The sequence below is a fragment of the Cavia porcellus genome, unplaced genomic scaffold (assembly GCF_034190915.1).
Source record: "Cavia porcellus strain 051 isolate PalLab524CR breed Dunkin Hartley unplaced genomic scaffold, mCavPor4.1 scaffold_12, whole genome shotgun sequence".
In the NCBI taxonomy this organism is placed as follows: Eukaryota; Metazoa; Chordata; class Mammalia; order Rodentia; family Caviidae; genus Cavia; species Cavia porcellus.
In genome coordinates, this window is record NW_026947495.1 from 47,788,522 (window position 1) to 47,812,276 (window position 23,755).

The window sequence follows — 23,755 nt, forward strand, 5'->3', positions numbered from 1 at the left end:
CTAAGTACTGTATTTGCCAGTTATATGGATTTCCATTCATTTATCTAATAGTTATTTTTATTGTTCATTGAAATATTTCTTGCATGAAGTAAAATCCACTGTTTTCATATGATTCATGTAATCACCTCTACAATCAAGACAGAGTAGTTTCATTAATCCCAAAACTTCCCTTCCTATCCCTGGGTAATTTAACCTTTCTTCTGCCAACTTTAGCATTCACTAATCAGATTGTATTTCTACAGTTTCAATTTTTTAAGAATGTCTTATATATGGAATTACACAGTAAGTACCCTTCTTTTTTTTTTTTTTTTTTTTAGGTCTGGCTCTTCCATTTACCATAAAGCATTTGAGATTCATCCACATTATTCTTTTATATTGCTGAATTATATTCTTTTACATGGATATACCACAACCTGTTTATCCATTCTACAGTTGGTAGACTTTTGGGTTGTTTTTAACTTTTGTCAGTTATGAATAGTCCTGTTATAAATATTTTTACACATATTCTTGTGTGTAACAATTGGATTATAGTTATAAGTATATACTAAGTGTATATTGAATTTTGTAAGAAACTTTCAGACTGACTTCTAAGAGATCATTACAGTTTTGCAATCTCACTAGCAATGTTTGAAAGTTCCAAGTGTTCCAACATCTTCCTCATAATTTGACATTTTCCTTTTTTTTTTTTTGCTTATAGTTGAGCTATTTGTGTATAAAGTATGTGCACATACACAAATGTATATATATATATGTATATATATATATGTACATATAGTGGGATTCATTATGGTTTTAATTTACGTTTGTCTGATGCTTAATGGTATTGAACACCTTTTATGTGCTTTTTTGTTGTCAATATTCCTTCTTTGTAAGGTTTTGTTTGAATATTTTGCTCCTATTTTAATGGGGTTATCTGGTTTTTATTATTGAGTTGTAAGCATCTCTTAAATATTCTAGACAATGCTATACCATCAGCACTGTATTTGACAAGGATTTCCTTCCAGTTTGTGACTTGTCTTCAGTTTCTTAGCAGTGATCTTGAAGATCAGTTTTTAATTGTATTGAAGAACAAAGAGATAGTCTAAGCGTATGCCATATACAAAATTTTGGTCCAAGAGACAAAACAATAGCTAAACTTAAATTTGTACTTTGCCCTATTTCAGAAATTTGGTTTTTATTGGTTTTCATCCTATCTTTTCCTTATCTTACCATTAAAATTTCCCCATCAAACTGTATGTGGTAGCACATACCTGTAACCCCAACATTCAGGAGGCTTTGGCAGGAGGATCGCAACAGGCTCAAGGCCAGCCTTGGTTACATAGTGAGTTTAAGATCAACCTGAGCTACATAGTGAGATTCTGTTTCAAAAAAACAAAAAAAATGTTTTCCACATCATTGAATACTATTTGAAAACATGATTTATAATGTATACTATGTAGTATTCTCATTGCTATATCTTAACTATCCCTCTGTATTTGAGGAGCTTATGTTGATTAAAACTTTAAAAAATTACTCTCTCTTGTAGAGATCCCTCTGCACACATCTCCAGTTATGTTCTAGTATGAATGTTTATACTTGCAAAGACTGCGACAAAGGCAAAGAATTTATTTATAGTCATCTCTCCCAAAAGACCCCAGTGTCTTGAACCAGAAACATCTTACCCTTTTTTTCTTGCCATGGTATGGCAGAGCCAGTCACACTGTAGGTGCACTGTGAACACTTGAGGGCTGAATAATAGGAAAGAAAAAGAATTTCATTGAACCACATCCTCTACCCTTCCTCCTATCAAAGAAAATAAAACTTCCGTCTCCTGTAGACATCTACAGGATGTAAATGTGAGTGAAGAGAAGATGGCTTTCTTCTAAGAGAGCACTTGCTAAGAAGATGCAGGTTCCCAGAGCCGGGTACTGTTGCTGCTCACACATGCCCTGAAGGGGCCCCGCCCCTGTCCTTATAAAGCCAGGGTGCGGTGGGACAGCTGCAGCTGGCACTCCAAAGCACCACCAGCAAAGCACTGGCACAGCTATGGCAAATGAAGTGCAAGTCCTGCTGTCTCCACTCAAAGGGGGACATCCTCCTGCAGGTAGGCCCCCACTGCCCTCTGTCCTCTAGACTGCTACAGTTGCTGACCCTCCTTTCATCAGGAGTACCCCACAGAGTGAGGTCTCAACCACCCAAGCTCACTTCAACTTCCTGCAGTCTGATTTCTTCTGTGTCTTTGATCCTCCTTAACTTGTGCATGAAACCACTGGCGGTTTGTCAGGCAGGCCCCACTGAAACAAAGCGTACTGCTGTGCGGAGTATAAGGGAAAGGGATTCTGGGCTTACAGAAAGGAATATGCAGGAAAGTTGCCCCTTCCCTCCCTGGCTGCAGGTTAGTTGTAACACAACACACCTGGGTGATTTGCTACCAAGGAAACCTTCCTCTCTTGAAGTTCCTGCCCCCAGACTCAGTCTCCCCAAAATGCTTGCACTCCATCTGACTTCGTTCCTCATCTCTCTCTCCTACCTCGGGCTTTGGGTTTGGAGAGTGTTATCAGGAATGTAGTTTTCCCATCAACATTGAGAAGCACTTTTTAATATGGTCACAGGACCAACAGGGTGCTCACCAGAAAAGGTAGCAATCACCATATTTTGCAAAGCATCCACGGTTGTCCTCTTTTTAACATGCTCTTTACATCAACTCTCTGGAATATGGAAGTTAGTTTTATTGTACTTAATCATACATTCCTATAGGTTGGTGGGGATGAGCAGGCCTATTTTTAGTCAGTTTTATGTTCTTTCAACCGTCTTCCTTCTTTTTTCCTTACGAAGGACCTCAAAAGTTTGGCCACTATATACTTGCCTTTCTCCATGTACAAAACTTAGTTATTGGTGTGTAACTCTTTGGCACTTCTCATCGCAGATTATTTCAAATATCTTGGCCACAGAGAGGAATGGCAAGTGAGGGCAGATGTCACCTTCATAAAGGGTCAAACCTGACACAATTTCAGTGTTTCCTGGGGGGCAGTCCAGCTGGAAACAGGATCTTTTACTAACTCCTGGTTTCCAGTTTTAGACACCATGCCTTGCCCCCTTGGAACGGTACAGATGGTTTACACAAGTAACTGAACTTAGCAGTAGTTAGCATTATATTTAAAGGTAATGACACTAATGAATTGTCAAGAGCTACAAATGCAAATTACTGAAAGAGAAACTCATTATATAAGATGAAAGAAAAAAGAAAAAGACCCCGTTCTCTTCCCACAACTTCTACCCCATCCTTCATGAAACAGTTAAGCTACAGCCTGATTTGCTAAACTACATTTATGCACAAAGAATACAGAGATAGACTTAACCAAATGAAACCACCAGGAATTTTCTGTCCCCACCACTAATGATTGCTAATTACTCTGTGTACATAGCTCACCATGACTCCATCAAGCATGTCACAATGCCTCTGGCATGACAATTAATTATTACAAACTGTGACACTACAGATAAGAGGTTTTGGATAATTAGAATGGAGATGAAGGCAGACTTTTGCCTCCCCACTGAGCTCAAGAGAACAAAGAAGCCTCATCCTTCAGCTGGTCTCACCACATATCTCAGGTCTGAGTTTTCGTTGTATGGCGCAAAGGTTTATTTATGGAACAGAAATAATTAGGTGCCAACATTCGATTAAAACTTCACCTGATTTTAGTAGGAAAAATACAGATCCCTAAAAGTGGGAGGCCAATGAGATAAGATAGGGAAGAAATTATGACGTAGTTTTTAGAATGAGACAGACCAGCTTAAAACTTTGATTTCATTCCACATCTCTGAGCTTCAATTTTTCTCATCTTTGAAAAGGGGTTGAGAAATACCACCAATCTGATGAAGTGCCATCATATGATAATTAAGGGAGTAGTTATAAAGTACCTGGCAATTGAATGTGGCCTGCTTTAAAAGCTGGCCTAGTAAAACACATTGCAGTCAGCAGAAATTAGCCTCCCTAATGCAAAGACACTGATGGTGGACCTGCGTTAGGCACAACTGCAGTCATCAGAACAGAAAGAAACTGCAGTGAAAAAAACACTCAGGCCTGCCCTATTATAGTTAAAAATGAAGTCAATCAGCTGCAACTCTCCCCACTAAGTGTAGAGTGTTTAGCAGTTTTTCTTTCATGTGTACTAACAATAATAATATACATACGCCTCTGCTATAGCCCTGCTTATACATTTGTGCTAGGAAAACAGACAACAGTAAACAGGAGGTGGCCTGGGCACTAGGAAACATAGCTTTGAATTTTCTGCTCTTTTGATTTGTCCCACTCTTAGTTTTATAAGAACCCTATTATGTGAATGGCAGCACCAAAAACATGTGAACAGACAAGGGATCCATGGAGTCAAATATGTGATGCAAGCATGGCCATTGTCCATGAATTTTTCCTCTGTTCTCTGTACTTTTTCATGTGTTTTAAGACAAATCAATCAAAAGGATCATCACTGAATACGTAGAAAAGTTTTCTGATTTATTAAAGAAAGAGGGAAAAATCATGGGCTACGGTCAGCTGGACGACTGCAGAACAGCTGCCATTTGCTCAAGGCTGAACACATGGACATGGACACATGGACAGCAGAGAAACTTCTTGACCTGACAGCAGCCTTAATCCTTATCTATGATTAAGATGATGTTTCACAGAGCAATAAACTGAAACTCAGCAAGGTTAAGGAACTTGCCCAAAGCCGCACAGCCGGCATAGTGGAGCTGGGATTGGAAAATAAAACTGACCTTGGCCCAAACCCTCTTGCTCTAAAGCCATTTCTCTTTGTTCCACAATGTGGTCTTGTTTTTAAATGAAAGTTTTTGAGGCCTTCATTGGCAAGCAAACTTTTGCATCTAAGTCAACTGTGTTTGCAAAGTCAGCATTTTGAAAGCATCTAACTTTCAATTAAAATCTTCAAATAGAAGTTCTCAGGCATGAGGCAGAGTTTGCACAAACTCTCTGTCTTCTGACTTTTTCATGCACATTCTCCACAGATTAGTGAAGGAAAATGCCAACTTTTTCTTGCAGCCTTGTTTTCTATCCTGACTACTCTCTACCAGAACTTGCACACAATGTCTGAAACATCTTAACTGGATGGAAAATGCTATATAGAATTCAAAACTACAGGGACTACTTTGGAAAAGTCAAAAGCCACAAAATCTTCCACAAGAGTTTAATTTACGCAGAGATAGGAAAACAAAGCTTCGGTTTCCCCACATAAACTTAAATTTTTCTAACGAAATAATCAAGACAGTATCCTTCTTATATTTCTGTCTCTAGCTCATTTTTTCATTTTTCTTATTGGAAGAATCTAAAGTCTTTCTGTAAGCATTTATACTCACATTTGTACTTAAGAGCTGATTTTATTTTGCTCATTTGGTCTTTCTACAAAGGTTCAAAAGTCAATATAATCCCAGAGTGGAGTTATTGAAATGATGAGAAATTTACATGATTTGATTTGAATACAGCGAGACCTTAAAAAGATCCCTTGACTCAGATTTATCTGGTATAAAGTAAAATGGGCCAGAAGATGACTGTATTGGGTTGTAAATGATGTTTTGTCTATGGTATGTCCCAGGAGACCAGTGTGACCAGTGTTCCAAGCAGAGCTTTGAAGCTGACCATCTCACTAACTAGCTCCATCAGGTTCAGTCATCTCATGTGGTGAAAGCCTTAATCTATATTTCAGTGAATGTATCTATGCACAGGGATATTGCTTTCTGCGTCTTTCTGTCTGACATACATGATATCACTTGAGAGTGAGATTACTTCTCTGAACAAGATTGGTAGGAAAGCTATGTTCTGGAAATCCAAAATGTGGTTACCTTATGTTTGCTAATCCCTGAATTAGCACCCACATCCCTGTAACAAAAAGGCGTCAAACACTGTTGAATGGAAGGAGAAATCTTTTCAAAACATCCTCCAAATATCTTCTTAAAAATGAAGAACTCACCTGGCCATGACAGTGCATGTTCGTAATTCTAGCAATCTGGAGGCAGCATTCTGAGGCAAGAGGATCAAGCCCAGCCTGGGCAACTTAGCAACCTAGTGAAACCCTGTCTCAAAACTTAACAAAAATTAAAAAGGGGTGGGGATGTAGTTCAGTGGGAAGGCCCCAAGTACAATCTCCAGCACCTCAAAGAATGAGAAGGGAGGTGGAGAGAAAGACCTCTTATATTTCTGTGAGGTCATTTTATGTCTTTTGGCATTTATTTCTCTGTTAGGTGCCCTACACTCCTTTTGAAAGAGGAAAATAATAGACTTTCTTTTGGAAGTAGATGAAAAGAATTAGAATCCTGTTAAGAACTTCAAAATAAAAATTATCTATTGGCTAGGCATGATGGTGCACACTGGTAATCCCAGTTACTTGGGATGGAGGCAGTAAGAGTCCAGGTTTGATACCAGCCCTGGAAAACTTAGCAAAACTCTGTCTCAAGATAAAATTTTAAAAGGGTTCATAAGTAAATAAGCTCTAGATGGAGCACTCTCTGGGCTCAATCTCTGGTACAAATAATAGTGATGATGATGATGATGATGATGATGATGATGATGATCTAATTTGACTTCCACCAAATTCTAAGACACTTCTCCCTAGGATTCTTCTAAGGCACTCAAGATTTCTTCCCCTCACTTTAGTACCCTGAGGAGCAAGGAACTCATCATAGTACATTTCACACCGAATAACACAAACTCTTATAATATAGCCAGACCCTAGCTTTCCAGAATTTCCATCATTTGATCTTTATTCTCTCCTCTGGAACAACATAAAATAAATCCAATTAATAATAACTACTGTTTGATAAGCTAACAAAAACTTAGTACTATGGTTATCTATCTTGCACACTTAAACATACATAGTTACATCCTTTAGAGCACTTTCTTTCCCTTTCATTATTATAATATCTATCATACATTTTGGATCTTATTACTCTCTCAGTTTTTATTATTATTTTTATACTAGAGATACAATATATTTACAAATATGAGTCAGATTTATTTTACTTATGAGTATAGTCTCAAGTTGCCTCCATTTAGCTATAAAAGCCTTAAGCTCATCCTTTTTATAGCTGAGTAATATTCCATTGTATAAAAATACCACATCTTTTTCATCCATTCTGCAGTTGATGGGCATTTTGGTTGTTTGCAAGATTTAGCTATTACAAATTCTGCTTCTACAAACATGGTTGCACATGTATCTCTGTGACATGACCTTTTCAATTTTTCTGGGAAAATATTCAGAAGGGGAATAGATGGATTGAATGGAACTTCCAATCCTAGTTTTTTGAGGAATATCCACACTGATTTTCCACAGTGGCTGCATTTGTACTGTCATTGTTTGATTGTCTATCCACTTTTTATGTTCTGATTTTGTAGCTTGAACAACTACTTCTAAGATAATATGTAATTTATCAACTAGTGATTATTTCTACTAGTGTATTATTTGTACTCTTTTCTGTTTTGCTACTTTTCTCTAAATAAATAATAATAATAATAGCTAATTATTAAGTGCCTACCACACATAAGTGCAATTGTCACCCCTTATTCTTTAGAACAACCCTGAACTTGGAAATTGAGTCTGGGAGGACATTAAGTATCTTGGTCAAGATTACTGCATCAGTCTATTTTGTTTGTTGTTGCTGTTATGAAGTAGCTGGGGCAGGCTAACATTATAAATAAAACAGGCTTATGTAGCTGGTAGTGCTGGAGATTGAAAATGGGCTGTAGTAAGGATCTTGTAGATGATGGCAAGAGGACATGCAGAGAAACTGAAGTCTAACAATCCCTTCTAGGAGCACACCCCCAAGTGACCTAAGGATCTTCTACCAGGTACCACCTCTTTATAGATTTCCCCTCCGAATTTTTCCATACTGACCTCCAGGCCCACAAACCCTCAGAAGACAAACTCAAATCACGTCCAAACTACAACAGTCACATAGCCCAGGAAGCACAGAGCTGTCACAGCTACATATCGGTTCCTAACCAGGAAACTGTTCCTCCCCACACAACAGCCCTTCCGATCTTTGAAGATGGTACCCTATGACCCCTTGAGGCTTTGCTTCTTCAGGGCTGACCTCATCAGACTTTCATGGTCTCGTGTGGCCTGGTTCCTTGCTCATTGGCCCATATCCTCTGGGGACTCAGATTACTAAGTATCCTCCCAGCTGAGTGAATTCCCAATGAACTCAGCTTCCCAAAGGTCTTCTCATTTTTAACCATTGCTTGTTTTAATCATAACAGTTTTGCTTCAATAGTTGTTTATAAAAGTCAGTCCAAGCAGAAGAAAATGTGTAGAAACAATAGAACCCGGAAAATAAAAGAAACACTAGCAAAAAGAAATTACAGCATGCCATATTTGAGAATCACTGTTGTTGGGAGAATAGAAAATACTGCTAGGAGATATACTGGGGACCCAAGCCCACACCTCTTATTTGAGTCTTCTTGGCAAAATGGGTGCTACAAAGAGACATCACCCCTCTGACAGAGGCACACCTGCCTCGGACATCCTTCTGAAAAAGCTCATCCCTTCTTCCTCTTACCTCTATCCCAGCTTTGTTTAGATATTTCCACATAATACAGTTTCTGTCGGCAATGACTTTGTATGCATATACAGGATAATTTAAAGTACATCATCGATGGGATTAACATTGTCTTTCCTAAAATGAATCTACTGAGAGAGTTTTACAATCAATTTTACTTTTCTGGTACAGGGGATCAAACTCACAACCTCGAGTTTGCCAGGCAGGCGCTTATGCTACTGGGCTAAGTCCCTGGCACTGTATAATCAATTTAAAATGGTAATTTAAATGATCTTGTGGAGTTTATTCCATGAATGCAAGAAATAGTTCCATAAGAAAATACTCATTCTTATAAAGAACTACATTAAGATAAGAGAAAAACTTACAAGACCATATCCAAGAATGCTGACAGGCATTTGATAATATTTAACACCTATACCTAAATTTTATGCCTGGTAAAAAACAATAGAAGGATATTTTTAACATGAAAAAATGTGATAATATATATTTATACACATATTGAAAGAAATCCATCAATACATACACTACATAATAGGGAAACATTAAAAACATTCCCATGAAAATTTTAAAAGGCAGGGACTAAAAATGTGGCTCAGTGGTAGACTTCTTTGCCTTTCATGCACAAGGCCCTGGGTTCAATCCCCAGCATATATCTCTCTTTTTCTCTTTCTCTCTCTCTTTCTCTCTATCTCTCTCTCTCTCTCTCTCTCTCTCTCTCTCTCTCTCTCACACACACACACACACACACACACACACAAATTAAAAAGGCAAATCAGTATGGTGCCACATACCTAGAATCCCAGCTCTTCTGGAGGCTGAGACAAGAGGATCTTAAGTTTGAGTCCCACTGGGAGACTTAGCAAGAGACTGTCTCAAGTTTAAAAAAAAAAAAAGTTAAGAGCTGTGGAAATAGCTCAATGGTAGATCTCCCCTGGATTCAACCCCTTCCCCCTAGCATGAGAGGAAAATTTAGAAAGGCAAACATGTCTACCATCACTATTATTTAACATTATTCTAAAGGAGGCAGGATTATTCTTTACAAATACTTTTTTTAACCTAGAGAGCCTAAGAAAATCTACAAAATCTACAGTGAGATATAGACATTAAAACAGTAACAATCAGACCAGGCATGATGGTACACACCTGTAATCCCAGCACTCAGGAGTCTGAGGCAAGAGGATCGAGTTCGAGGCCAGCCTGTACCGCATAGTGAGTTCAAAGCCATCCTGGACTACACAGTGAGATCTTGTCTCAAAAAAAATCTTTTAGAGTAAGTGTGAAAGAATGGGCCCCATTTACAATATTAACAACAAAAATAAAATGCTTTGAAAACGAGCTAATAACAAATATGTAGGATTTATGTGAATTTATGTCCAGATGTGGAGAATGGAAAAAAATCCCACTATGTTCTTTAATACATAATCCCCAGGAACATAATGATATGAATTTTCCTTTTAAAAATATCTTTAAATTTAAAGCAAGACCATTAAAAATTTCAATAAGAAGTCAGGTGCAGTGGTGCATGCCTCTAATTCCTGCTACTCAGAAGACTGACTGAGGAGGGTTGCAAATTCAAGGCCAGCTGGGACAACTTAATAAGACTGTCTCAAAATTTAAAACACAGGCAGGAGGTTAGAGATGAAGGTCAATGGTAGAGCATCCCTACATTCAATCCCCTGTACCACAAAAGAACCCCACAAATGTGTATGTGTGTGTGTGTGTGTGTGTATCAACAAGGCTTTTCATAGAGACTTGACAAATTGTTTCTAACATTGTCTCAGAAAAATAAGAATAGCTATCAAAATTCTGCAAAGGAAAAGTATCAAAGAAGAGCTATAGATAATAGAGTGAGACTGTAGCCGGTACAACCCCTATAATGGGCACTCGACAAGATTTAACAAAATTCCAGGTGCACGTGCTCTTCAGTGCCAACCCGGTATCTTCTAGGAATTTACCCTATGAATATGCTTGTACTTATGCAAAATTATGAATACAAAATATATTCCTTGCAGTATTATTTGTGATCCAATGAATTAGAAACATCAAATGTCCAATTTAGCAAACTGATTAAGTAAACACAGAATGCTCATATAGTGGAATTCTACAGCAGATATTAAAAAGAAAGGCACAGATATAGATACGCGACTTTCTCCTAAGTATTTGGTTATATTACCAAAGGAACAAAATGCAGAACATGTATCTTTTTTAAAAAAATAATAATCCATGGAATATCTGTGAATAAAGGCAGGAAGTATAAGGAGAACAGTATCTGGAGAGATGATCCGAGAGGTTGGGAAATAACGCTGGGAAGGAGAATACAGACCTCTTAATGTGTTTTGAAGTGGGTGCTTTCTGCATGTATTACATAACCAAGAAATAAATTAATACTTTCTAAAGAACAGTGATAAAGTCAATTCATAAAGGCATTGAGAAATAAAATCGGTTTTATTCTTTATCGAAACTAGTTCTACAAAATTGCCCATGTGGTATTTCCATAAAAAAGAATTAACAGGTTCAAACAAATCAATGTCTATTTAGTTATTTCTCATTTGAGCTTGTCAGAGTTTAGATGTGCAAATTTCCTGGGAACAGAAATAGGTATTTGCTTTGACTTCCAAGCTGAAATAAATTGTTCCTTTTCAAAAGTTGATTTCACTTGACATTGTTAAACACTTGAATTGCTCTTAGGTCATCTGTAGCCTAATTAACACTAATTGATCTCTTGAATGGCAGGGTTATTAATGCAGCTTAATTACTCATTAGCAGGCCAGTGGAGGTTTAGGGGCTGCAGTGGCAGGTGGGGATCCAGTGGGCTCTGAAGCATCTCTGTTGAATTAAATGCCTGTTACCACTGCATGCCTTGGCTTTCGGTTCATCTCGCAGAGTCTGGTTTTTGAAAGCTTTGGTTGAGAAAAAAAAAAAAAAGCAAGCCACGAAAAAGCTTTCATCTTGTGGGAAAACAGAGGGTCACATTGTAATTGTTGGTTGTTATCCTGAAGAATGTAATTGGTTTGATAACAAGAAAAATGTTTTCAGTGAAACACCCAAGGGAGTATGCTGTTATTCTCCTGCCCAAATGTAAGGTGTAACCTCTTGCTTTTTTTTCCAACCTCCGTTCCACCTCTCTGGGCGTAAACAAGTAGACCTCAGCCCTTCCTCTCCTCCACCTGTTTTCCAGCAGGAGAAAAAGATGTTTTCATAGTGATATATTAGAGAAAAGTTTAGATCTTTGAAAAGTAAGTCTGAACATTCTTTTCAAATCTAAATTCATACTTTGAACAACAAAGCTGTTCTAACTTCCGTGTTGATACTTACTTCTTCTAGTAAAAGCTGGAAGAATGCGAATTTCCAAAAAGCAAGAAATCAGCATTCTGGAGAAACATGCCAAAAAAACAGGATTAGAGAAAACAAGGTAAGGAGGGTTTTATTTCTCCTTCATCACCTCGAGGAATTTTGGAAGGCTCTGCCTCGAGATTTGTTTTGCAACAAATGAAAGCCCCCGTGCATTGGAGGCCAAATAAGATTCGGGTCTGGGGATGACATGAGCAGAATAACTACCAACTTGGGGGCTCCCCATGGGTCCCAATATGACACCCCTGTTCTCCTGCTCTCTGCAGCCAGCCCAGCTGCCTCCTGCTTACAAGGCATTGTCCTAAAGTCATCCAGACTTGATGCTCGCTCCTCTATTTTCAGACCATCTTATAAAATATGACCCCTTGACTGGCCTTGTTTTTGTAACTTGCATTCTGCTGAAGTGAATCTCCTGAATTAAAAATAAATGTCCTTTTTGTTTTGAATTCATCACTCAATTATTTAAGAAATAATAGCCCCTATATTTGGCATAGCTGGAAGGCACTCAGATACCAAAGCTGGTATGTTCCTGTTCCTTCCGGTGTGACCTTGGCGCTCTGTGCTATTTGCTATTCCCAGAACCTAGCAGAGCACTGTGGGTTAGATCCATACAAAATGACCCAACCACTTTAAACCTTGGTTAAGGAAAACAGGCACATTTAAAGCAGAAATTAAAAGTACTACACAGTGGTGTGCAACCTATAAGCCCAGCTACTCAGGAGGCTGAGGCAGAAGGATCACAAATTCAAGGCTAGCCTGAACAGTTTAATAAGACTGTCTTAAAATAAGACAGGTAATAGGATGCCTGACCATCTCTGGGTTCAATCCCCATTACCACACACACAGAGATCACAAACCAGCTCTAGCCAGAGCACACTGAGGGGCGTTGCATTGGCTATAAAGATGGTTTCCATAGATTAGTTGATAAGCTATTCAGAAAGAGTTGATAAAACAACACCTAAGGTACCTCCTTACATCTTACACGTGGGGGGAAACAGACTGTAGATTCCTTTGGCTCTTTTGTATGAAGTTATTTTTAAATCACTTTTCAAGTTTTCTTCCCAATTTCTGGAAAAGAATTTTTAAAGGATCTCCTCACATAAGAATAAAATACTTATTTGTCCCCATTAATAGTAAGTCATGGGCTGGGGATTTAGCTCAGTGGCATAAGCGCCTGCCTTGCAAGTGTGCGGTCTTGAGTTCGAGCCCTGGTATCGGTAAAAAAGAAAAAAAGACAAAAAAAAAAATAGTAAGTCATTTATTTCTTCTGATAGCAGAAAATAACCAGCACATGCTGAAAGCAAAGCTGTAAGTCATCAAGTCTGATAGTCACACACAACTTACAGTTTGATCCAGCATCTAGGGCAGCCCCTAGAATAGTGAGGGCGTACTAGAAACACACCCCACTGTTGTCAAATCACAAGCTAGTTAATTTGGGGGTCTGTTCTGTTTCTAAATCCAGACAAGCATCAGCCTCTTTCATTGTCAGTGGTTACCATGCCTGGCCAAGGCTTAGCGACTAAAGAGCCAGGCTTGGAGATGTCTTCTAGAGAACAGTTAGTGGGCAGCTTATTCATTTCTCTGTACCTCAGAAAAATGGAGACTCACTGTTAAACCTAACATTAGCTACAAACCAGGCAGAGGAGTTAGCCAGAGGTATTAAAGTGGTGACTGAAACATTTTTAACCATTCAATTGTTTTCTAGTAGTCGTTAAAAGAAGGGAATTGGACCTCTGCAGAACTTATACAGCAAAAGAGAGCCTCTCCACTGCCCCAATTACCAGGGACAGATTGGCTTAGGGAGGCTTGAAGGTTATAGAATTGGAGAGGGGACATTTTAAACAAAAAGAACTAAAAATCACAAGTAAGACATGGCTAAAGCTGCTCTTGGAGGAAAGCTGTGTGTTGAAAGGCCCTGAGATATACATAAACCACACTCCGTGCCGTAAATCCACCCCTGCAAGCCACTAGCAAGTGGCACAGGTTTGTGCATGCAACACAAGAGCCTCATTTCCCTGGACAAACACTTTTCCTTACAGCTTCTAGGAGAATAGCTTTTTACAAAATACATCATGTGAAATAAATTTCTCAGCATCATCTGTCTATCTCTACTCCCTAACAACTTCTACTAACCAACGAAAACCATACAGAAAAAAAGTACACAAAACACAGACTTTTTTTAGACATTGTCTTGCATTCTCAACCTTGACTGAAACCCTCTACAAAATACCTTGGACTGAGAGAAAGAAGCCAGGCACCAAGGAGCACATTTTATTCGTTTTACAAAGTATAAAAGCAGAGCTAATCTATGCCGCTCTAAATCAGGGTAATGGTCATCCTTAGTGCCAACTGGTCTACCTCGTGTTTTCAGTTTGTGACTATGCTTACAGTATGTATATTTTTCTGTATGTGTATTATACCTCATTAGAAAGTTTAAAAACAATTAGAATAGTGATTTGTCCTATGAAGCTTGTTGTAGCATGTGTGTACACAAAGACAGAATGTGTGTCTTCTTAGGCGTTGCCAAGCCACGTGAAAAAGCTTGAAGGTCAATGAGACAGACCTCCATACAAATCACTGAGCCTCTTTCGTGGCAGTTTTAAAGTCCTGTTTGAAGTTTCTTTTCATTTTCACAGTGCCATTGCAAATGTTGCCAAAATGCAGACGCTGGATGCCCTGAATGACACACAGGACAAGGTGAGCCATGACAGTGGGGGAATCACACAAAGTTCCAGCTCAGTATTTACCCAGGGGATCAGGCTGATGACCCTTCTTTCTAGCTCTAAGGTTTGGTGTCCTTGTGGAAAAAAAAATCCTTGATCAAAAGAATACCAAGTGGTTAGGGTGATAAAAACCATTTCTTCCCAAATTCCTAAAGTGTCCACTGCATAAATCCTTTCAAAATAAGTTAGGAAATGCAGTGAGAATCATGATGCTGAATTTGCAGAACTTTATTCTGCCATCCCAAATATTTCTTGGAAACATTGCCTTGGGTTTTTTTTTTTTTTTTTTTTTTTTTTTTTTGCTTTTTGGGGGTTTTTAAAAACACAACCAGGATGTTTGGAGTTCAGCTGTTGGTGACCTTCCTGCCTGCTGCAATATTCCCATAAGAAAATACTAGATTTGAGGTGAGGGTGGGTGGTGGAGGGTTGCATCATTTAGGGGTAGAAGAAAGTTGGGCACCAGCTGAGCTTCTCTCATGAAGTCTGTTTATAAAGGTAGTTGACTATTGCTATTTTTGCTTTTATACCCTGAATTTCTTCCAAAAAGCCAAGAAACTTAGAAAAGTCTTACCAAGTAGACAAGTTTTTTTTTTTTTTTTTTTGATTCAACAGATTTTTCTCTTCCTAAATGTTGTAGGAAACCTCAGTGAGGACCCTCACTCTATTTGTAGGTGGCAGATGCATTATATTCAAGGTGATAAAGGACAGTGCTTCTTGTTACTCATACATTTAATGAAGAGACAGGACAGGGTGGCCTCTGTAGAAAGAAGACTTGATTTTGTAGGAGAGTTTAAAACTTTCCCTGCATATTTCTGAAATGTGATCATTTAGTTTGAAATAAACTGGTAGACAGATTAACAGGACAAAGGGCATAAAAACTTACTAAATACATAGGACCAGCATAGGAAAGAAAAGTAAATACCCAATCATCTAGTGAGCTTAGAAATTTATACACCTGCTTGATAGGGGAGCTGGAGGTGGAAATATGGACAATTTGGAGTAAGAATAAATATTTTTTAGGAGAGGTGAATGGGATTGAAAAAGATGTGATGGCTGGTTACCATGTTTAGGCTCCAGATGTGCTGTCAGCTCTGGACTTCAGGCCACAAGGTGCATCGGTCTTCCCAGGGGATGGGATAACTGCAGAAGCCATCAACTGAAATCTGGAGGATCTGGCCTTTAGGAAGATAGGAGATACCCTCCCTACATTAGCCCTCCACTGTTTTAACTTGAGCAATCAGCATATCAAAGTGCCACACTTTAAAATTTATTTTGCCAGAGTCTGGGGCCTAAGAACCATCAGTTCAGCCTGAGAAACGTTAAAGCAGAAACTACATAGCTGACCTCTGGGATCCCTGCACCCACTACCTACTATTTACGTGCCTTCGGCAGGTCCCTTGCCCTATGCCTCAGACTTCTCATTTGCACAGTGGGTATGTAGCTCTTAGGTTTGTTATATAGAATAAGTGAGTTTACAGACATGAAGTTCCTAGAAGAATGCTAGACACATAGCAGCTTCTTTGCATTGTTAGGTTAGAGGCACTGGTATTATGACAGTGAAATGAAAATATGTGTCTAAGGTACATGATGTTGCAGGAAAGATTGGACAGGCCAAGATCCTGACAATGTACAGCCACAGTCTTTCAACATGGAAGGCACTGTTCTCCCACTCAAAGAGACTGGCCTGAGGCCAAAGTGACTTTGCCCTCCTGGCTTCAGAAGCAAGGCTAATGGGTGGTGCCCTGCCAGGGTAACAAAAGCTGCCTCCTCCTGCATCTCATTCTCTGGCCCCTGTCCACTGAATGCCTCCTCTTTGGGGCAGCAGGATGCCCACAGTGAATGTACAACTGGGTAGAAGAGGCACGTTCCCCCAGGGTATATGGTAACTCAAAATAAAATGTCTAACAAGTAATTAAGGCAGGTATGACATGAGGACTCATATTGTGTTTGATAGATGTTTATTCTTGTATCTATGACACAGGGCTCTTTCTCCATTAAAAGTATCACTTAGGGCTGGGGATTTAGCTCAGTGGCATAAGTGCCTGCCTGGCAAGCACGAGGTCATAAATTCAATCCCCAGTACCACAAAAAAAAAAAAAAAGATATAAAAAGTATCACTTTTGTTTTTTGTGGCAGGTATGACATGAGGACTCATATTGTGTTTAATAGATGTTTATTCTTGTATCTATGACACAGGGCTCTTTCTCCATTAAAAGTATCACTTTTGTTTTTTGTTTTGCGTTATTTGGGGAGAGTTGTGTTTTGTTTTGTTTTATAGTACTGGGGATTGAGTCTAGCACCTTCAGTCTGAGCTAATTCCCTATCACTGTCTCCCCCTTTCTTTAAAATTTTGAAATAAGGTCTCATGCTGGGTTCAAACTTATGATCCTCCTGCCTCATGCCCCAGTGTGCTGGGATTACAAGCATGGGCCATCATTTCCAGCTAAAAGTATCATTTTTTTATGTTAAAGATAGAAAGGATTGCTGGGCATGGTAGTGCATGCCTGCAATTCCAGCATTCAAGAGGCTGAGGCAAGAGGATCACTGTGAGGTCAAAGCCAGCCTGGGCTATAGAGGCAAGTTCAAGGCCAGCCTGCTATACTACATAGTGAAACCATGTCTCAAAAAATAATGTACAGTGGGTATGTAGCTCTTAGGTTTGTTATATAGAATAAGTGAGTGTTATATAGAATTGTTGCATAGAATAAGTGTTATTATCTCCCCTAGATAATAACACATAAGATGTATCTGGAAACCATAAGAACACATTGAGATGTACACTGTTACAAATATTTCTAACAGCAGCTATCTTTTTTTTTTTTAAACAGTGCAAGGATAGAATAAAGCATGTTGCAGGCAAGCCCCTATCACTGAGTTACACTCCCAATGCTATACTTATATTTTAAAAAATAGGCTTTCCTGCTCAGCTCAGTGGGGTGGGACTACAGCTAAGAATGCAGGTTGCTAGTGAGGAGATAGGTTCGGCTGGCTCTGCCCCTCATGTGCTCAATCACTAGGTCAGGTTTCTGCAGTTTTCTGTGCTTCTCTTTCCTCATCTGTGCATGGGAACTTCATAGGAATATCATGAGCATAAAACCAAGTTAAGTACTATTCAGCAAGTACTTAGTACAGTCAGCCCTTGTAAGCATTAGCTTCTATCCTCAGCATGCATGTAGTCTGCCATCACTTGGATCCCTTAGCAAAGGATAAGGAGCTAGCAACAAAGTGAGTTCCAAGATTACTGTAAATGACTGTCTCGAATATGGAAACTGATGTTAGGGAAAGAAAGGAAAATCTCCTTTGAATCTATAGTTCAGAATCATAGTAGGATTTCACAGGTCAGTCTGGGGTTGAGACTGGCTGATCCCTAGATCTGCCGGGATTGGTCGGTGTAGGGACTGCGGTGAGGAGGGAGATTGATCACAAAGGACAGGAGAGCATTTGGGGGCTGATGGAGCAGAATTGTGTGTGGTATTGGTAACAGATTCTGTGTACTTGTCAAAATCCATAAAGGAGTACACCATAAGGAGTAAACTTTAGGCTTTTCTTTTTTCTTTTTTTTTTTTTTTTGTTTGTTTTGTTTTGTTTTGTTTTTTTGGTACTGGAGAGCGAACTCATGATATGCTAGGTAGGCCCTTGTGCCACTGAGGTATATCCCTGGCTCCATAATGGGTAAGTTTTACTGTGGGTAAATGATACTTTGACTTTTAAAAATAAAAAAGAATATATAATATATATATGTATATAATACAGGCTGATACAAAAGTAAAATGACATTCAAAGGATATAGATTTACATATATAAGTCCAATCTTTTAGTATAGATTTCCCCTGCATTATAGTGATACCCCGTAATACATATGGAACTCTAATAACATACAATGGAACTCTAACAAAATAAAATACAATACTGTATTTCAGAGGAAATACAGTAACCGAATTGGTGATCCCTTCACTTATTAACATTCACTCACACCCTCAGTTTAGTCCCAAGAACCTATGTTATACAAATTCTAAGAATAAAAGAGTTTAAGACAAATTTTATTCATAGGCTCTCATCAGCCACTGAACCATTACAGAAAATTTCTATTTTATGCTATCTATCTCTGGATACCCTAGTTTAAGGCTAAACTAAGGTTTAGAATTTGAAAATAATTCCCAGTGGGTTGGTACAAATCTAAATGAGAAGACACCTAACTTTCTCCTGCCACTATTTCTCCAGCCACCTTCCACAGACCTCTCTCCCACTCCACTTCTCTTTCCCTCACTGCCTCTCCAGCCAGCCCTTCTGTCCCTCTCCACCAATAATAATGACAGAATTATTGTCACCTAGGGGCTGACCATGTGACATGATACTCCTGCAGAAAAAGTGTTATACAACCTGAAAGCCCTCCGGGCTAAAAACCTGGGAGACTTGCCCTTAGACCAAATTCTACCTATTACTGTTATTTGATCTTTTACATGTCGTGTAGCTCCTCTGAGATTTGTGGTTGCTCGTTTAATTTTAAAACTTCTTTAGGTCAGGGAATGAAAGCATGATACTGCCAAGTATACTAATTACCTGGACGGTTGTGGAAATTAAATTTGGCAATGGTTGTGACGCTTCCTAGCACATAAAAGTGTCCAGTTAAAACATTAGTCATGAAGCTGGGTTACGGTATAGGGGAGGAGGAATGTGAAGACTGGTTAATTTTTTTTAAGTTTCCAGACTTTGAGGTCATAATCACTAAAGACAGCCAGATGTGTGTGAAAAGAGATCTGGGGGGAAGAAAGCTATCAAAGGCATCTGCAAATTTTAAAAGGTTCTCCTCATTCTGTAGATTAACATCACCTTAGGAGTATCTTTGAGTTTCACTGACTCAAGCTGAATGTTTTAAGTACTTTGCTTAACAGGGTGTGGAAATTTAAGCACCAACATTGGAGTTGGAAGTTGAATGAGGAATGGAAGAATGAATGGAAGGTCTGCTGTCTGCACATGCCAGGCAACTTTGTCTCTAAAACAAAACATGCAGCTGATTTCTTCCTATCTAGAATTTCTTTTACGGCTCCAATCATAAAAACTTGCATCATAATTCTTTTGCTTTTTCCCTGAAACTAAAAATATAGGTTCTGAGGTCATCACTACCCACAATGAAGGTAAATCTTCAAAGTGGGAGTTTCTCTTGATCTGCTTTCCAAGCTTCACATGTCACCCTTGTGATGAGCCCTCAGCAAGACAGACTCCCTGTGCATTCGCATGGCCCTTGAAGCCTTGCTCTCGTGAATTCTCATTAGAGTCTCCTACCCTAATCAATGAATCAAAGGAGAGACACCTTTCATCCTATAAATACTACCATTTTATGAAGTCTAATGTTGAAAATTCCAGCACTTCCCCAAAGTTAAGATCTCAGATTAAAACATAGGTGGTTCACTGTTTCTCCAAATATGCTGTTTCTCCAAACTTGAAAATGAAATCTTCCTATCCTCATTGATACAAAATCTATAGCAAAAAGATTAGTGCATTTAGAGACTGGTCATCTTATTTACAGTTTCATCAATTTTGATGGAAGACTCCTCATGGACTCTCCACCCACAGCCACAAGCCCTTCCACATCAGGGTCTTCCTGATTGACAGGAATGGGGACAAGAGAATGAATATTTGACTTTTCTGTCATCGTATTTTCAAGAATTTCTATAAAACTCTGGTACTCTAGTACTATAAATTTGTAGTTTTACAATTATGGGTAGCTTCTCTAAGTGTGTTATCATTAACAGAATTATATCAGCTTTCTTCTTGATTCTGTTAATTTTCTTTCTCCTCCAAAATTTTCCCATACTAATTCTCAAATGACCAACAGGCCCCAGGGACTGACCTGGTCTCCTATTCATTCTAATAATGTGGCATCCATGGATTTAGCTCAGTGGCATAAGTGCCTGCCTGGCAAGCATGAGGCCCCAAGTTCAATCCCTGGTACAAAAAAAAAAACAATAATATGGCATGCACTTTCTGACAGCATTGAATTCAATCAAAGAGCAATCCCTAACACTCGAGCATTACTAATAAGCAAACAGTTTGGTATGGCCACTGTGGAAAACAATGCATTATTCCTCAAAAAAGTTAAATATAGAACTTCCTTATGATCCAGAAATTCCACTTTTGAATATACACCAAAAATGTGAAAGTTGGGACTTGAACATATATTTGCACACCAGTGTTCAGAGCAGCATCATTCTCATAACTTCCTGCCAAGCACCTGTGGCTAATGAAAAGATAAAATGCAGCATATATATCCCATTGGAATATTATTCAACCTTAGCAGTGTTATTCATCTTTCCTATGGATGAATGAATATAGGTTGAATTTATTATGCTAAGTAAAATAAGCAACACAAAAAGATGAGTATTGCCTGAATTCCCTTTGTATAAGGTACCTAGTATAGTCAGATTCTAGAGACAGAAGGTAGAACAGCAGACCTCAGGGACCTGGGGGAAGAAGGAATGGGAGTTAGCGTTTAGTGGGTACCAAGTTTCAGATTGTGATATTTAAAAAGTCTGGCGTTGGAGGATGGGGATGGTGGTACAACAATGTGAATGTATTTGTCTGCTGACCTGTGCATATGTTTAAATGGCTAAAATGGTTAGTTTTATGCTATATTTTATCAGAATTTTTTTAAAGACCAAAAAAACATATCCCCTAAATTGTTGATATCATGCTTTAGGTGAACAAATAACAAATCATTGCTGAATTAAGCCACAAGTGTGTTGCACAAGTTGTGCCTTTCCTTTCCCACCTCCTCTCTTCATCTCTGTCACTTTAAGAATAACAGTCACCACGTTTTAGTTGAGACGAAAAACACCCAGTCCGGAAGCCAGTGACCTCTCATATTTCTTCCTGGTTCTAATGTTAAAATAAAAACAAAACAAAACACTCTTAACTTTCTCTAAAACATTTATCACATGCACTAATAAATAGTCTGACCTTAAAAAGAAGTCCCCAGCTCTTTTTCAGTCTCAAAAACAACATTTATGACCAATAACTCAATTATATTTTTTCATTCTGCTAGAATCACAGCAAAGACAATCCTTGGGCTTAATTAGTATATAACTTGCACCTGTTTATTAAAGAAAAAAATGAGAAAAATACTGATAAGTAAAACAAAGACTAGGAACTGCCATGATTCTGACCCCAAGATAAGCATTGTTAACACTGCGGAGTAAAATCTTCTAGTTTGTTTAATTTTTCAAGGCCAAGAAGAAAGGACTTTTGGAGTCAAGTTGCACATGAAAAGAAGAACTGTGTGCCCATGGCTTGGCAGGGATATTTGAGAAGAGACAAAAAACACATGTGTCTTCTCGGCCTTAAAAAGCCCAAACAAACCATAAACAATGGATGGTTGGGGTCATGACAGTTTATCTCCCCTTTTATTTAATTTGAGTGTCAAGGCAAGGGCATCTAAGATTTATAGTGCTAAGTTATGTTCCTAGTGAGCCAACACATCCCTTCCTTACTGACTAAGAGGGTGTCACCCTCAGGCTGTGTGGATGGATTAGAAACCAAAACCTGAGTAGACCCAAAAGGTTCCTGGATCCCAATTCTCCTCCAGGAAAACCATGTGTGAAGTGCTCAGAAGCACTGCACATCCTTCATGTAAGTCCCAGAAGGCCTCTTGGTTCCATAGGAAGCTCCTCTTACTGTCACAGAGGCTCAGTCTGTGTTCGTGTACACCCACGTAAACCCATTTCCCCATTGATGTCTTCAGTGGATATGACTAATGAAAGCTTTCATTACCTGAACCTATCAGTCTTTTTTCACTAGGTTATTTGATTGAGTCACATGGGATCGCTACAGTGTTGTAACATAAAAAAATAGCAATTTTACATGATTTGACTTAGTAAATAATTTTACCCCTTTTTAACTTCTTTCAGAGGTGTTTTATTCCTAATCTTTTGAAATAGATGAGTTCCCCTGCCCTAGAACCTTTTCCAAAGTCACCATAGCCCCCTTCAAATGTAGTGACTCACATATGTGCACTAACGCCAGAATAACTGTTAGTGATACAAGCACTCATGCACATAAAATTAACCATGTCTCTTTTTTTTTCCGTGCAAGGTCTCAAACCCAGGGCCTCATACCTATTAGGCAAGTACCCTACGACTAAGCAATTTTCCCAGCTTTCTACCTTTAAAAACATCACTTCAAAACATATATATATAAGTCTCTGGGTATGACTTAATGGTGGGAAAACGCTAGCATGTGAAAGGCCCTGAGTTTGACCCCAAGCATAAATAAAAAGTACCCATATACATGTCTGTTTTATTATATATCATATATTTTATAACTTTGAAAATTAAAGATAAATTAATGAAGGAAAAGTCAATATAACATGGACTCCTATGGCTCCAGACTAGAAATGGAATGGAAAAAAGAGATACTGTCAAAGAAATACACAAAATTGTAACGTTCTCCTAACTACAGAGCTTTCTGTTACTTTAACATTTCATGACCAAAAAGATTTAATGCGGTTATTTTTTTTCTCTTCTCACCTTTAGCTCAACCATAAATTTCCAGTAACAGTGCACATGGCGCATCAAAAACCCACACCTGCTCTGGAGAAGGTCCCTCCACTGAAAAGGATCTACATTATTCAGCAGCCTCGAAAATGTTAACGCCAGGATGTAAAACACAACCAGCTAGCTGACTGCTTCAGGAATCTAGATGCTTAACAAAAAAGACCCAGACTTTCCAAAGGCCTAGTGCACTTGCTTGGTAAATGAAACCGTTTTTGTATCATCCCTGTTGACTTTAGATAATAAAGCTCCTAAAGTTGTAAATCTGATGTAGTCCTATGCCTCCTTTTGGTGTGTGTCAGGATCTCGTTGATATTTACACACATAATTCTGTAGAGTAAAAGAAGAAAACAGAACACCAGGTGATTCCATTCCTCACCCTGGGTCAGTACTCTCTTAGTGAATACTGAGCCTGGGTTATTCACCCGTACTGAGCTCTGTTTGCAGGCAAACGTTCGAGAGGAGGACACTGAGCTTTACAGAAACCAGCGTTCTATGCACACATGAAGAATGACTCATCTCAATTTTTTTGACTTACGATTTGTACTTGAAGTAACATGTCTCTTCAAATTCCCTATGCAAGTCCTTAGT

General features: G+C 38.7%; 1 protein-coding gene and 1 long non-coding RNA gene across 2 annotated transcripts in view; one reads left to right on the forward strand and one right to left on the reverse strand.

The window, feature by feature from the left end:
• Positions 1 to 6,026, reverse strand: part of LOC134478291 (uncharacterized) — a 45,214-nt gene extending 39,188 nt beyond the window's left edge. The window contains exon 1 of the long non-coding RNA XR_010050805.1: positions 5,961 to 6,026. This is a non-coding gene — a long non-coding RNA (uncharacterized LOC134478291). The remainder of the gene's footprint in view (positions 1 to 5,960) is intronic.
• On the forward strand, positions 1,924 to 23,428 carry Dapl1 (death associated protein like 1). The gene is made up of 4 exons (XM_003478682.5): positions 1,924 to 2,083; positions 11,869 to 11,956; positions 14,532 to 14,592; positions 23,147 to 23,428. Exons 1-4 carry the CDS (start codon positions 2,026 to 2,028, stop codon positions 23,261 to 23,263), a joined length of 324 nt encoding a protein of 107 aa, XP_003478730.1. The 5' UTR covers positions 1,924 to 2,025; the 3' UTR covers positions 23,264 to 23,428.
• The last annotated feature ends 327 nt before the right edge of the window (positions 23,429 to 23,755 follow it).

Excerpts from the sequence above, each read along its gene's own strand:
- Dapl1 (XM_003478682.5), top strand. The coding sequence starts at position 2,026 with ATGGCAAATGAAGTGCAAGTCCTGCTGTCTCCACTCAAAGGGGGACAT. Across the intron at positions 2,084-11,868 it reads AGGGGGACATCCTCCTGCAG|TAAAAGCTGGAAGAATGCGA; the intron begins GTAGGCCCCCAC and ends TACTTCTTCTAG. Across the intron at positions 11,957-14,531 it reads ACAGGATTAGAGAAAACAAG|TGCCATTGCAAATGTTGCCA; the intron begins GTAAGGAGGGTT and ends TCATTTTCACAG.